At 36.8% G+C, this 16,461-nt stretch overlaps 1 protein-coding gene across 1 annotated transcript in view; it reads right to left on the bottom strand.

Annotated features, from left to right (window-relative positions):
• Window positions 1-16,461, bottom strand: part of SPAG17 (sperm associated antigen 17) — a 114,206-nt gene that overhangs the window by 53,473 nt on the left and 44,272 nt on the right. The window contains exons 9-18 of the mRNA XM_068957376.1: window positions 16,198-16,279; window positions 15,718-15,836; window positions 14,665-14,802; window positions 14,463-14,576; window positions 12,814-12,964; window positions 11,006-11,236; window positions 8,609-8,697; window positions 7,826-7,942; window positions 6,117-6,271; window positions 1,175-1,359 (exon numbers count right to left, since the gene is read on the bottom strand). Coding sequence (XP_068813477.1) covers window positions 1,175-1,359; window positions 6,117-6,271; window positions 7,826-7,942; window positions 8,609-8,697; window positions 11,006-11,236; window positions 12,814-12,964; window positions 14,463-14,576; window positions 14,665-14,802; window positions 15,718-15,836; window positions 16,198-16,279 — 1,381 coding nt within the window. The remainder of the gene's footprint in view (window positions 1-1,174; window positions 1,360-6,116; window positions 6,272-7,825; window positions 7,943-8,608; window positions 8,698-11,005; window positions 11,237-12,813; window positions 12,965-14,462; window positions 14,577-14,664; window positions 14,803-15,717; window positions 15,837-16,197; window positions 16,280-16,461) is intronic.

Below are 16,461 nucleotides of genomic sequence, written 5' to 3'. Positions count from 1 at the left end.
GGAAAACCTATGAGGGGAACAGGCTTTTGGTTTAAATCTGGCTTCTTTCTTTACAAGTTTTCCGTGTTTGTGAGAGTACCGATTTAGCTAGGGTAACTCCAATACGACTTATAAAAAGGGTATCTCTCTGGGCTTGTGGCTTTACACCATGCTTGGATACGGAATATTTACCTGAGAGAAAAGGTAAAGTACGCTATCAGAAACTTCTGATCCAATTACTTTGCATTAGAGAGTGAGAACTGCAGCAAGGGCTACAACAGTGCTGATAAATTGAGATCATCTGAAGACACTGGGGCCCATCTTCACATCCCAGCCAGAGAAGACTCTCTTTTCCTCAAGAAAATGAACTTGTTTATGAACCATACCTGGAATGAGGACCCAGATGGGCAAGACCTGCTCTAGCTCCTGTGACGGCTAGATGGGTAGAATTATGACTTGAAAGCCTTAACAGTCTTTTCCATTTCCAAACTATAATCAGAAGTATTAAGTGGTTTGAGGAATGACATTCCTATTTTTGTAAATGCTAATTTCTAACTCTAGAAGATTTCAAAGTATATTCTCAAAGAAGGTGAATAAAACAAAGCCTAAATGAGAAAAAAAATTATTAATTCCATTTACATATACATATATAGAATTTTGAAAAAAGTTCTCTTTTGTCAGAAGCAGTTTTCAGATTTTGTTGCTTGCTCAACAGTTTTGTATGAACTGCTTACAATTTTCATTATCCAAAACACTGCTTGTAATTAAAGTTTGCTCTGCAGTCTAGTCAGTTCCAGATTCCAGTTTTAGCTTCTAGTCCACAGCATCTGACTTCCCGGCCTTTAAAAAAGGAATTTCCTGTATAGTGGTGCCAGCTCTGACTACCACTCGTCTCTTATGCTCACTCATCTAAATACAGATTCAAATTTGCATGTAATCCCAAGAGTAATTCCATTAAATAAACACCGCTATTTTAAATATAAAAGGTTGACATTAAGAGTCTGTAGAACTGAGGATGAGGCAGAATATTTATGTACATGTATTTAGTTCATCTTCAAAACATCTTTATGTCTATACAGATTATGATATAGTAAACGCTATGAAAAATATTTAGGATTCTGCTCTGAACAGATTTGGGCCTCAGCATTCCACATTAAGAATCAATTTTCTAGGTTAAAAAAGGAAAGACACTCACTTCCGGCTTTCTTAGGGAAGCCATTTTTTTTGACAGCAGATGTAGAAAATTCAAGAGGTTCTTCTGCCATGACTTTTGCCAGTGTAAGAGCCTCTCTTTCTTTAGCCATCTTCTCTTGTTGGTATTTGACTTCCTCCTCTTTCACCCAGTCTTCAATTGAGTTGGCCACCAGCTCGAGATAGTTCCTGAAAAGGACAACATTCCTCTATTCACAATAATACAGTTTTCATTAATATTGTGTCAGATCACACAAGCTCACTTGCTTTCTCAGTTTCTTAGACAAATATTATTCCACAACCTTCAAGAGAAGGGCTGCATTTGACAGAATTTGTCCAATTTTTTTTACAGGAGCTGGTACTTTTGCTTGGCTGATATTTGCTTAATATAACTTACATTTTGGATTTTGGTTCTCCTTTCTACAAAGAAATTCTAGAAACTTGTCCTCCAAAGAACTCCTGCCGTCAAAGAAAATCCAGACAGCCAGAAAACACAGAGACACTCAGTTTAAGAAAGGTTGAGACTAATTCTCCCTGTCGCTGTTTTACCATCAGAACGACTTATTCTCTTAGCTGCTCTTGATTTATACTGTCTTTTAGAAGACACTTCATTTGTATGTTCCTTTCAGACTTAATAGCACCTGAGGAGGTGTTATTCAAATTTTTGGCTCTTCCATCTCTATGACAAGCAAGGTGGTTGGTAACGGTCATCCAAATCCAGATTAGAGAATTATGCCAGTATCTTAGCATAAATCAAGATTATTGACAATTAACAGTTGAAGTGAGCATTGACTGACAATCTGCAGTTGTACTTATGCGTACACTTAAGTGTAGTTTATCTTCCAAAGGTGTCTGAAATGACTGCTCCAATAATTAGTTGTGGACAACAGCTTCCAAAGTAGGATGAAGCCTGAAAGTCTTACATGCAGCTGTCATTCAGTCCCTTGTTTGGAGTGTTACCTTAATTCTCTAAAATAAAATTAGCAAGCATAATACATAATTCTTCATTGTGAGCTCAAAACTAAAAGATTCTCTTAAAAATGCAGATTCAGTTGTGTTTTTATAATGTTTTACATTTATAAATTCAAGATGATTCAATTGCATTCAAAGGCTCTATATGTATTACAGCTTTTGGTTGGGAACACATCTAATACAGGCAGCACATGCAATTCTTGACCTCACAAAGATTTTAAAGTTCCTATTGCAACACTACATTGTATGCCCAAGTTATTACATATGCTCCCTATACCAACTGGAGATTGTACTCAATTTATATTCTGTTTAAAGATACACCAGTCTCTCCCAACTCCTTTAATGTATGTGGAGCTTGCTTTAAGAACCTGTTGGTTATATACTCAGTAGGGACAAGATGACTCTGCTTGTATCTCAGGAAAAGTGCATAGGCTACAGAAACAAAGGCGTTGAAAACAAAGGGGAAAACTAGAACTGAAACCTAGAGTTGCCAGTACTGGAATAACTTGAAGATGAATATATGTTATAAATAAAAATGAGATTATTTGTGTGGAAAATATTTTAGGCCAATGAAACAGTCATTCAAAGTCAAAAATACGCGCTCTATTAATATGTATTCTGATTGTCACTATTGCCAATGTCTGACTCAGAATCATTTCTCAGAAAGGATGATTCTTTTCCAGTAACTTGTGTAATGCGTTTACTATGAAAGAGTAAACAAATGTCATTGAGATTCACTTTGAGCAAAAGAACAGTTTTGATAATATCTGAATTAATTTAGCTTCCTGAGAGAGTGGTCACTTATTCTGACCTGAGTTGAAATCTTTTGTACACGTGCCATCGTAGATACACATGCCCCTGCCTTTGGATTCCCTTAGTCAGTGGTGTCCACTGGATTTCACACACTTCCTCCTGCTGTCCACCCTTTGAAAGGCACATAAGAGAGAGTCTAATTCCTGAATTTTTTGGATGTTCTACATGAACTATGGGACCTGATATCCTTGGATTAGAAGGGTTACCGGGATCTCCAGGAACAAAAGCAACTCCAAAAAGTCAAGTGGCTGCAATATAAGAAATTTAATTTCCTTCTTGCATGAGAATTTGCTGTGACAGGTCTCACTGTAATCAACTGATTGGCAATCATCTCTCAATGAGGTGACGGGAGTATATTCCAGATAGAAATAATGGAAAAACCTTACAAAGCAGGGGGCCGGTCTACAAGATGTCACAATAAAGAAGAAATAAGTAAACACAGGTAGTGAACTCCTAGCAGAGGGGTAGTCAAACACAGTCTCTGTTATTTGTACCTCTCCTGTAGCGAAAGTGTAACTCTTAAATATGAACTAAAAATTTGAATGATACAATAATAATAATAATAATAATAATAATAATAAAACCTCTAATACCGGCCACTAAACTCATCAGGAACCGGTATTTGACACAAAGGTACAAATATGAATAAGTAGGGTTGTGCCTGTGTGTGTGGCAACTCAGTAGGATCTGAAAGCTGATGCAGGCAACAGCTTGAAGTACGCCAGTCAGTTAAAGACTGTCGTCTACAGAACTATTATGCTGCTTAGAGACATGCACTAGCAAATACTTATGTTACTTTGGAAATTTGAAATGATCTTTGGCCAAAAGGTTGAGCAAGGTCCTTGCAAATTATGCTCATTTTGCAGAGAAAAGGTGGGTACAGACGCCACATAACAGAACCAAATAAGAGCCCTTAGCTCTTCAAAGATACTAAGTAATAGAAATAGCACTCAAGTTGAACATTCTTCTGAACCAAGACTAAAAACAAAAGCTTCGTGTCAGTTTGTTTAGGAAGACCTTTCTGCTTTGAACTAGAACCCTGTGAACTAGCAGTGAACAAAGCTGACATACCCTAGGCAGAAGCCATCTTTAATGTCTAGGCTTTGTTTCCAGTATATCTGGAAAAAAGAGAAAAAAGAAGCACGTAGCTAATCCATCCTCCACTGAATTATAATGCACCTGCCAGAGAGTAGGCTTCATTACTCCTCTGGAAGCAAAATTTGGAACTTTAATTTTGCATGTATCGAGTTCAGGAATATTTGGCCTTGAACTGATTATCTCAATGCCCTCTCAAGATGACCAGTCAAATCATTGTAGGACTCTATGGGTGAAGGGCTGTTAAATTGCTTCAATGAGAAATGCTTTCTGAGGAGATCCTGTTCCTTATTATCTGCTCCTACTGACAACAAAACAGCAGTATGTCATTGGGGTGAGCTTTATGTATGAGGTTCATCAAGTGACATGTTAGATACGCTAGAGTATGCAATCGTGTCTCCAGTTGCTGCTCCAGAAGGATATGGGACTCCTATGGGTTTCCTGTCACATCTGCCAGCCCTATGCAGACTCCACAGATGTGCTAGCTGGCTAAATTGACACTAGCTGTGTAGGTTACAACTTGAATCAGTCCCTTAATGTCCAGTGCTCCAAAGAAGGGAAGGAATAGTTAGCAAACAGTAAACAGCTCTGGGCTCCAATACATTTATTTGTAACAGATTTTGTTTGAGACTACTGACTCGTTGGATCTACTTGAATGCAAGTCCCAGGTTTATTTGAACACAGTATCTTTCACCATCTTTGGGGGAGATGCCGGGTGATGTGTGTGTGTGTGTGTGTGTGTGTGTGTGTGTGTGTGTGTGTGTGTGTGTGTGTGTGTGTGTGTGTGTGTGTGTGTATACATACACATACCTATATATATACATATATAAAATATATTAAAAATTTTAGATTAAAAATTCGGGCAGACATTTAGTGGATTTGCCCCACAATCACAAAACAGCCAGCATTTTCTCCAAGGAACTCCAGGTTTTTGCTGGTAAATCTCCTCTGGCTGTGGTTGATAATACTGATCCCAATCACTGCTAATCACAAAAGCCTTTTTCATAAGAAATAATTTAAGTCCACTTGCCTAGAAAACAGAGACAGACTCGCACAGAGTTCCTTCACCGAGAACAAAGATTTGAAATAGGACTTGAGGAAGGCACGTTTTGCCTATTTAGCATTCAAGCTTGTTCATATACGTAGGTACACATTTCTATTAAAAGATTCCAATATTATGAAAAATAGGGCACTTCACTTAACAAGCAATGCTTGTGGAAAAATTTTTGAAAAAAATGTTGGTCTACTAAATAATTTGCTTCCAATTCTATTCGATAAAACAAATCTAATTAATCCACAGAGCACCACTGTGACATGGCTAAAGGTAGTTCAGATATCTCTCCATGGCATTGTAGCTTCTTTACATATATCAGTATGTAGACACAAATTCTACTTTTGATCAATAAGCTGAAACAGTACTTGAATCCACACCGTCATTTATACATCTGTTTCAGTGCAAAAACCTGCTCTGAAATGGAAAGGTCTACTGGCAAAAGCTCCAACAGTGGAAACATCAAGCACTCACACACCTCTAGAGGAGAGGAAATAGTGACATATAATTGAAGAAGAATGTGGTGCTTTCAGAAAAACAAACAACAAACTTCTGAATATTGATAAGGGTCACTAGCTTTTCTTTGAAACTTCCCAGAGAGACACTTGCCCAATTTATGCATACATAGCTGAAAACACTGGTAACTATATTCTTAGACAGTTCCCTTTTTGACCTCCCTCAACTTAAGTGTCCTCAATGTCATTTTCCTAATGTGAATATTCCTAATATGACTCTGTGCGTGTGCTTGCATGCATGTATGCATTATGCATACTCTTACAGTTTGTGAGAAGTAGTCACATACAGTTACTGTGTAGTTCCTCTCACTCTGAAAAGCTTTGTCTCATTGGAATGCTTTTGATATAGTGCTGCTATCCACCTGTATGACTTGCTTTTTCAGAAATGTGTTACATTATGGTATTTTTTTCATTTCTAAGCTTTGCCCCAAGCATGGCCATGCAGGTTTTAATTGAAAATGACTGTTGGTGACTAAGACATGAAAGACGAAATTAATTACCTGAATCCAACATCAGAGTGCAATGCCATATCCCAGGTCTCTTGGCACAGACGATACTGATTCATAGGATTGTGAAGAACCATAAGCAAAGAGTTATCTTGGGTATGGTAGAAGGAATCAACACATCTATACTGCTGGGTTGCAGTATGAAGAACCTGAAAAAAAAAAAGAAATAAAGATGCATCCTCCTTGCAGACAGTAGTATGCAAAGATGCTACACAGCACAGATTTTAGCAAAAGATGCTCCATAACTTCACTACTCTAGAAGATGTGTACATGCTAGTATACAAAGCATTTGGATTCCAGCAACCTGAAGTGTTCAGCAGTGTGGAGTTGAACCTCAGCTGCTATCTGTATTGAGAAGAGGCACTCACTATACTCCATTCATCTAGACAATTCTGATAGAGAGATTACAGGAGGCAAAGCCATAGTTTAGAACTCTCTTCACTTGCTAAGACTGATCATGAATGAAAAATTTCAGGTTAAGATCAAAGTTTAATAAAAGCAGAACTTGCTATACTCATATACCAGGTAGAAAGAATTGACAAATTGACTACTTTTTCTTTTAGCTCACTTAAGTTCACATGGTACTCAATTTGCTGCCCTATGACCGGCATATCACTGAGATTTATTGCATTCCACATTGTTCCACTCTACTCTGCGGTGTGCATCACTTTTCAGTATTTATACTGTCTGCAGACAGAACCTCATTTTACAGTTATAGTTAGAAGAAAGACTTCTTTTAAACTTTTATTTTTACAGTACTCTCAAATGGAGGTAAAGCTGAAATAATTTACATGTAATACATCATAAAGTACAGTCTTGAATCTTTTCTAAGAATAAATTCCATATCAACAAATACTATTTTGAATGAAATATGCATATGAAAACCTTATTAACAGCTGGTTGTAAAAATGTATTTGAATGTGACATGCAGTAATATGAAATAAAAAAAAACCATTCTTACCAAAATGTTGTTACTTTCTGTTGCAGTTATATTTCATCAATATCTTTTGACTAGATCTATTAATTATTGACTGCTCAGTTATTATTAGCTATTTACCTCACATAAGAAGGAATTCCCCATTTATTCAAATCTATGACCAAACTCTAAAGTGGTGGGGAAAAAGCGAAAGCAGCCTTTCCTTCACTCTTGTATAGCATGTATCAGGATCAAACAAGAATTGCAGCATGTGAAGCTCAAGGCAGCACAATGACTAATCCACTTCTACCAAGGGAATGCCTACCAACTTATGCCATCTACACTTGAACGCATCTTTCACATTTTTTGTTTTGTCTTTCTGTAAGATAAATTTTGGTCTTCAGCTTGCAAGCTTTCTATACATGGAGCTTGTAGCCCTGAAAGGGTGAAGAAATCCATACGCTGGAAAAATGAATCCCATAACTGTGAGGGAGGATAACCTCTAATGGTAAATTAATTTTGTTTCCACCACACATTAGCCTTCAAGTCTCACTACCAAAAAGGCCAGCTGCAGCATGGCCAAACCAGGAAATTAAAAGCAATTATAAACTATGTATCAGACAAGCGTCTGAAAAGCAGCTGAAGAACAACAGGTTCTGATAAATATTTATCAGGGATAGAACTGAATCAATTATCTAGTAGGGAAATGTCCTGTATCCTGTTATTAATTCTCTATCAACCATTTTGAGGAGTGACTGTATCGATATTATCATCAGTTCATACACACCTGAAGAAGGACATGTGGTTGAAAATGCTCAGCAAAAATCCAGTCTGTCAAACAACGCCTCTGAGTCTTTTTTATTTCTGCTAAGTTTAGTTCTAGGCCATAATTTTCCGGACTCACCTCAAAATACAGCAAAACAAAATAAAGAATATCAACATTTCAGTGTCAGTTGTATTAAATTAAATATAATCTTGTTGACTTAATAGACAGCATTCCATGTTGCAACACAGTTAATTGCATAATGTTGCACATATGTAGACCCAAATTGCAATATTTAATACAAAACACAATTGCTCCAAAAAGTTTTTGCTCTCGACTTTTTAATGGCAAACATAATCTAAATATTTTTATTATTAGGTTATATGTTTTTGAGTGCTGTAAGCAATTATGAATATTTAGACAAGTCCTATGAAGTCATTTTAAAATTGCTATATTTATCAAAAGTTGTATGGCAGGCAGGTGTTTCTGAAGATGCCAAACTACACAGTCTATTAGTGTGACACAATTTGGCACTTTCACTCAGACCATCATGCTAACATTTGAACCCTGGTATTCAGCGAGACCAGCACAGAATTGCCATTAGTAGCTTCCCCCAAGCCCATCACCTTAGGATTGAAAGAAGCGATTTCATAATGCTTAAAAGTTATGGCACTACCCCCCGAACATCATAAAATTAACATTCACATATCATTGCAAAGGAATCCCCAGTAACATGTCCCAGCATTGAACAGTATTTTCTGTTGTCTCATGCTACAGAACACAATTTATTCAATTCATCACACTTGCCATTTCAGAAATAGAAAGATCCAGTTCTTTATTTAAAACAGGATCAGCCAGATCACTTCTTCCATCTTTGTCATTTGTTTCTGTATGTCCTGGAAATTGAAAGCAGACGTTTAAAAAGAGCTCCAGAAATTTCAGTCCTAAACACAAAAGTCAGAGCGATGCTGTTTCCTTAACTTCCTCTGAAGAGACTGCCTCCAAGTTGAATCTTCCTTTTATGACATCAGTCCACTAAATACATGACCAACTCTACTATACTTATTTCCTAAATGAACACTTCAAAATCCATGGACAACAACCCACAGACAGTTCATTAACAGAAAGAAAAAAACAAAGATGAACTCTTTGTAATTCCCACCCAAATTAGCCTCTTTATCTTTCTCATTACAGTCTTGTCTGGTCAAAAAGCATAAAAATATTTTATGTGTAGTGTCCTTGTAGTGTCCTCAAGATCAGGATCCTCAGTGTCCTCAACCATCTCTCTGCTTACTATCTGAGAAATGACTACCAGTATTCCTTTACAGATGAAAAAAAAAAAAAAAAAACTCCACTAATTATTTTGATATAAGAATTTTGGAAAAAAATGCAAGTTTTATACTAATTAAATTCATTAGGTTTTTAGAGTTTTACAAGCTACCGACAGAACATTACTTATGCTGAGAATATGACTGGTCTTTCCTGTTAAACTCTTGGTACTACAATGGGCACCTGATAGCTGCTGGGAATTGGATCACATGGAAACTTTAACTCCATCTTAAGTTCATCTTTCATGAAGATAAAACATAGCTCAGATATTTTTAGTGATTTTATCTAGAATCTTTTCACATATTTCTAGTCAAACATAAACACGTCTAATCTGACTGTTAAAACAGGATGTTTAAACTTCTAATGTACACCATCAGTTTTATCATACGTTAGTCTTATTCTGATTTCATCAGTCTCATGTTTTTCATCTCCTCATAACTTTTTGAAATATTTTCCTCTTGATAAAATTTTTTTAGGGCCTGACTCAAAGCAGAGGTCGATAATATTTGATCAAAATTCACACACAAGAAAAATACTCTTCCTGTGAGAAAATAGTTGGAAAGTATTTTTTCCTATGCGGCTCATAGCCAGCTTAGCTTCCAGATGTAGCTCTTTAGTCTCTGCTTTTATGGGAAATTAGGTCCATTTATTAACTACCTTTAGAAGATATAAGGAATTTGAAAGCAAAAGCATTTTCCTACAGGCATTTACTTGTGTGCAGCAGAAGCATTGAAATGTTGACAGCTATGTTTGTAACTACAATATTCAGTATTGTGACTAACATAAAAGTAAAAAAAACTAACAGCAAAAAAGGTTTTCAAAATTCAGAAAAGGGGCAGATAAAGCAGGATTCATTTCGCCTGCTCTAATTTTCTAAAGAAAGAATCCCATCTAGGCTGGTTATCTAGACATCAATATTAGGGCAGGATGGACAGCATCATAAATCTAAAGGTACTGCAGCCTAAACTTATCTAATTTGTACTTTCCCCACATCCCAGAAGAATAACTACTTATTTTGTAATATTACTTCTTGGCCAACAATGCTCCTTAAACCAGATCACTACAGGATCAGAGAAATGGCCTGGAACAGGTTGCCCAGAGAGACTGTGGAGGCTCCATCCTTGGAGATATTCAAAAGCTGTCTGGATATGGTCCAGTTGCTCTAGGTGACCCTGCTTGAGTAGTCGGGTTGGATGGTGAAATGCCAATTGTGGTAGAGGAAGGAAGAGGTAGTATCACACAGACATGGTAGTTTAGGAGAGGAGAGGGATAATAGCTCCAAATCATATTTATGTAGTTGTTGTACTTATCTATTTAGGTTGCAGTAGAACTGGACTTTAAGAAACATTAGATAAATAACCCTCTGGAGGTGCTTTCCTCCTTCTCCCAGCCACAGAAGGAGTCCAGACAATTAGCCTAAGCTAGATACTTACTTTTAGACAGTAAAAGCTAGGTTGGGTAAGTCACATCCATTCTGTATTTACAGGTTTTTGTAGAATTTCTGTTCTACAAAACTCTAATCTCAGGTTCATTTCTTTTTGTACCATTGCTACAGATCAAGTTTTAGCAGTAAACCTGAACATTGGGTATTCCATACACTTAATTTCAAATAACTTGCAAATCCCAATAGCTTATCTGTCAAGCCTTGACGGCTGATAACATGAGTTCCAGTTGCCAGCACTGCAGAAATTCATAAGTTTAAAAAACTAATTTACTCAACAAACATGATGCTGATTTGCCTTTGCCAGAGACCTCTTGCATCAGTTTCACAACACCTCTGTTTTGGAAGTACAATAATAAGTAATAGCAAATGATATACTGAGATAAATAGCAGATTCAAATTCTTCGGGGTAACATAAATGGAGAGGTTTTTACCAGAGCCTCTTGGAGATTTCCCATTAAGCTTCTTTTCCATAAGGAAGAGTTGTCTCAGCTGTCTTGCAAACCTGGCTGGATCATCCCAGGGCATATAAGACACTTCAGAATCACCTCTCACCATGGATCCAGTGCTCTCCAGGAGACCAGAGTCATTCAGCCCAGTCAGCCTCAGGCTTTCAAAAGTAAACACTTTGAAGGCTCTTTCTACTTCAGCCCAGCTCAGAAGTTCTATAAAAGAATTACAATCATTCACTGAAAATGTCCTTATGGTTCAGCAGAAGATAAATAGAAGACTATGTGAGTTTATTGTTCTTGGCATCTCTGCAAAAGCCAACAACTTCCTTAATGGTATTGGATCAAATTGTAAGTGCTACATTTTACGCTGTACTCAAAGTCTAATGCATCCAAATTGCAAAACGATATGCCTAACTATTAATACATCTAAAATGAACTCTTTCCTACATCTGAATACCTCTTTGCTCATTAACTTTATATAAATGATTTTTATTTTAAAATACTGAGCAGACTTTATCAAACCAGATTAACTATTTATTTTAGTTATATTTCATGAAAAGGCTCCGTTATCATTAACTTTTTTACTATCTTGCATAACTTCTCAAACCAAGTATCAAGCGTTTCTTCTCTTCAGACATAATAACAGTAGTTACAAGAACCTTAAGGCAGGTAGTTTGGTACTCAAATTATACAACAAGTATCTTCAGTTTGACATGTTTTCTCTTTATGCTAGTTAAACATCCAAGCACACGTCATACATGTTGAAAAACGTTAGCTATGTCACCACCTGTACAAATCAATCACCTCCTTGAGAAACATAACAGTGAAGAAACTGCAAGCAAAGTTAACGTTTGGGAGAGTTTGGCAATATGGTATGGTCCAGTGAAGACCATCAAACCTAATACCGCCAGCTGGCATGCTATAGCAATACAGAATACCTTAATAGCTAAGATACACCTTCTAAAATAAATACATCAACAACTAGAAACAATGCAGCCAGTGTAAACTAATCCAACGTATGGGATTTCGGAAGTGAAGAGCAGGGAAAGCAGCTTCCAATCCTGTGCCTTATAGGATGGCATAAATGCAACCAAAGGGATTTGGATTAGATTTCTTAGCAGTCATAGAGCAAACATTCAAAACTACCAAAGTCTTTGTGATTGTTTCACAGTGTTTATCGTAGCTGTATACATGTTCCAAGAAAAGGTAACTGCAGAAAAAATTATGGCTGAAGAGGTGAGGGTATTTTGCTGATTGGATAAAGGTACTATTGTAGGAGCCATTTCATTATTAACATCAGCAGCTTACACAGAATACATTTTGAAAACCACTACTATTTTCCAGTAAAAATCTTCTATGTAAGTTACATGTGCTCCTCTACAGCATGGGTGTTGCTAAATATATATAGTATTTATGTCATTGTCTCCCAAATGCACTCTGCGTCCTAAGGTCAAAATAGCAATTTGTACAAGTATTTGCTTTTCTTTCTCAGAAAGAAAATGAGTGCATGTGCATGCTTGGGAATAAATAAGAGAGTTCTGACATACTGCTAACCCTTAGCCATGCAATACTTAATACTGGTATAGCCTTGCACAGCAACCGTAAACACAGATCTAAAGCTAGCCTAACTTTTATGATAGGCTAAGGTCTACCCAAGAAACTGAAAACTGGGAACTGCTGCAAGGGTTTTAGGTAATTGAAAACACTTGTCCACAGATTTCTGCTATATAATAGGATCTTCAGCCACAACAAAAACAGAAATAATATCGGTAAAAAGAAAATCAATTCACCACTGGTACAATAACGCATGAGCTCATGAACTCTAGCCAAGTGTTTAGAGTTGTCCTCAGGTAAAGGAAGGGTGAACTGGAGAAGTTCTGCAAGAGGCAGTTTGTCCAACATTTCATACTCAATCTTTTCTAGATTTAAGCCCTCTTGGACCTGGAACAAAAATCAGATTATCAGAGTTAAAGTAAATTTTCACAACAGTGGACTTCTAAAAATTAGCTTAGAATAAATGAGAGCCCTTATAGCAAAAGATATAAGAATGTGCTTAAGATAGTGGGACATATACTTACATTTGACCATGTGCTTGGAGTGCTTTACTGAATCATGGTATCAGATATTTTGAGCAGGAAAAATGAGAGGTAGAAGAAAACAACTGAGAGAAGGCATAATCAAGGGATACTTGTTTAAAGATATTTGCCTTTGCTAGCCAGATTGAAAAATTCTGGAATACAGAAACATGTACCGATCTATTCAGACAGGCATCATGTCCCTTGCATGTATCTTTAAGTTGGTCTGTGCTACTGCACATAGTGATGATGATCACAAACCCACTGATCATTCTGTGACAGCAGGGTCACCATGGATTTAAGGATCTAAATTCTGAGATTTCTTTGAGAATCCCTCAGGTTTGTTCTTTTTAACAATTTACTTCTGTGTTCTGCATGACTTGCAGGACCTTTTTTCTGGACCATATCTCCCAAACCCATATTTTCCTCTACTTCCTCCTCAAACATTGTGCTATATCCTGAATTTCCTTTGCAGCAAGTATATCAGACATCAAGAACATGTCTGCTAAGAGCATCTCTCTCAGTGATTACTCGGTCCTGCCTTCTGCTTGAATACCTTCAATGTGTCAAGCTCTATTTATTTTAAAATGTTATGTTAATCAATGGTTGTAAAAGTGGTCCAACGGACAAATTGTAATCCATGAAGCTAGGCAGATGGTCTGCAGCTTAGCTGTGAAATCTAGAATTAAATTATCACTTGTATTGTCTTCAGAGTATTTTATATCCAATGTTTAATGGTAAAAGTACACCCTGGCTTTCAGAAAAATTTGAGGAATTCACAGTGGTTTGTTGGTTCAGAAAGTCTGGAAACTTCTACTTAGAAATAACTCTAAACTTTGCAGTGGACTCTGAACCTTTCTGCCTATGTTAGATTTTGCAAAAACCAGCAATGTCCTGTATATACACTATGCTCCTGCCTGAAAGCACTTCTTGTATTCACTCACAAACTCTGTACCTTTTCTTATACGACCCTACAACTTTATTTATTCTAGTCTAGCTGCTATTTCACAGTTGTCAATGTAATAAGTCAGTGTGTGTCTCAATTTCATCTATGTTAGACTAAAGTACATCAAGAGTTCTGTAATATCACTTATCTGTGTGAAAAGCTAAACTTGCCCATTAGCAGTGCAAACAAATCACTCACATCAACATAGTGGTGTGTATTTTATGATCTGTGTCCTCTGTCAGTAGTAGTAACCTGTTCCATCTTAAGCAGACTAAATATAAGTGTTAGTGTGCCTATCCAGTAGACTAATCTGGGCTATCATATTTTTCTCTGTAAAAACACCACTCCATTATAGTGAATTAAATGTTGACTGCCTGTAGACATTATAACTGTATAGATATGACAGATAGCACTATACCTCCAGGAAGTGCAACCGTTGAGCCAGAGTATCATGGTAGTTTAGTAAGAGAGGGCCCCTGGGGGTCACAGTCTTTTTTTCACTGTGTTTAGGAGAAAAGTAGTCATAGAGATCCTGTTAAAGAAGAAGGAGAGAGATGCAATTAACACCAATAAACAAATTTATTTGTCAGTTTAGGAAACAAACAAAAAACAACACAAACCTTTCTTTCACTGTCAGAAAGCGGAAGAGAAGGAAGGACAGAGGCTATATGATCTGCAATGGTATGATCTAGTCCATCTGCCCGGGGCTGTGGTACTATCAGGCTAGGTGGTGTAAGGTCTTCTTCACTTGCAGTAACCTAGCAGATATGACATATCTTAGCTTCCACTACAGTATGACTGCTGCTTAACTACATTAAAATTACCAAGCAGACCTCACTATAAGCTACATATAAGCTACACAAACATATTCCTAATTTTCTCAGAAAAGAAAATCATAATATTTTTGCACAAGTAGGAAAACTGCAGTTCTCCATGTTAGTTCCAAAGATTACGGAAAACACGGAGGTAAATGTGTTCTCCTATTTTTTACTTTCGCAAGGATGAGAAGAAACATATTTCCAATCTGAAAAGTTTAGAATTTTTAATGCACACAGATGACTAAAAACTGACTGTATATCTGATGCTAGATCTTATCCTGAGTACTTTTGCTTGAGTCTACTTTCAGATTATATTGAAAATAAACTAGTAAATAGAAAGTAAAAAAAAAAAAAGATTGCATTGAATTTAATTTCTAAAAGAAGCAAGATTCCTAAATCACGCTGTGTATCTTTGCTAACTTGTGCCTGAACTTGACAGAAGTCAGACCTGTCAAGCACTAGCATAAATACATGCCACTTCTAGTAGCAAACTTGCCCTAGATGGGCATCTTTGTTTAATGAGTAGAACAGTAAATGTCCAGTATCAATACCATTGTTGCAGCACATGAAAACTTGTTATTTACTCATTTTCCTCATTTGATTATATTGGATCTGCAGTCTCGACAAAATAATTTTGGATAACACTGTATATACAGGGTAAGTGCACATCATGAAAGGAAAACAGGAAAGCCACTTTGAGTCCTAATTCCTGTATATTGAACCTATGTGGTCAGTTCCTCTACGCACAGTCTTTAGTTTAGCCTGAAACAGACAAATTTTTTTGTCTTTGATCAGTTCAAAATAACAAGTGCTCGCTTGAATTAACCACATGAAATAATAAGAAAATATTATCACCTGTTCCAACATGCAGTTCAGGATTAAGGGCACAGAAATGCATTCCTCAGGAATTTGACTCAGCAAGTCATTGTAATACCGCATGTCGACATAAGCAGCCAGAAAAGAAACTTCTTCCTCTGTTGCAATAAGAGAGACCATACTAAGACAGATTTCTTCAGAAATGCCAATTTATATTACCGACCAGTTCAACCTTCAGGTAGTTTCTTAAAAATACTAACAAAGTCCGTATTTGCTTAGCTTTTAAACCCAACCGTGATTAGGAGTAGTTAGACAAAGTGACTCTTTAAAGAATTTAGTTATCACTAGTGTAGTGTCCAGAGATTTTCACAATGTACGCACCCAGAAACTACTCACACAACACCAAATCACACCTTTGGCTTACTGCACAAATAACTTCAGGGATTTGGGCTGTCAGATGAACAAAGGGTAAAACAGAGTGAACAGCTACAGACCAGCACTTTAATCCTTTACACATACCCTGTGACAAAATTACTGTTGGCAGAACTTCTTCTGCTTGCCCTTTTTTCTTTGAAGATGAAATCGGTGATGCTGGATGTACCTACAGGAACAGAAATAGAGTTTGAAAACCTCAGAACCATTGAGGATTGCCATATATAAATATTTGCGAGAAATTAATTTCATTTAGCCAGAGGAGATGCTATACTTTTAAGCAGTTGATATTAGGGGAGACAAATCCCTCTAACTTCTGAATGGAAGAAGACAGTAAGACCGTAGTTTTAT

The sequence above is a fragment of the Struthio camelus genome, chromosome 1 (genome assembly GCF_040807025.1).
Source record: "Struthio camelus isolate bStrCam1 chromosome 1, bStrCam1.hap1, whole genome shotgun sequence".
In the NCBI taxonomy this organism is placed as follows: Eukaryota; Metazoa; Chordata; class Aves; order Struthioniformes; family Struthionidae; genus Struthio; species Struthio camelus.
Note: the sequence above shows the minus strand (reverse complement) of the source record. Positions and strands in the feature narration are given on the sequence as shown.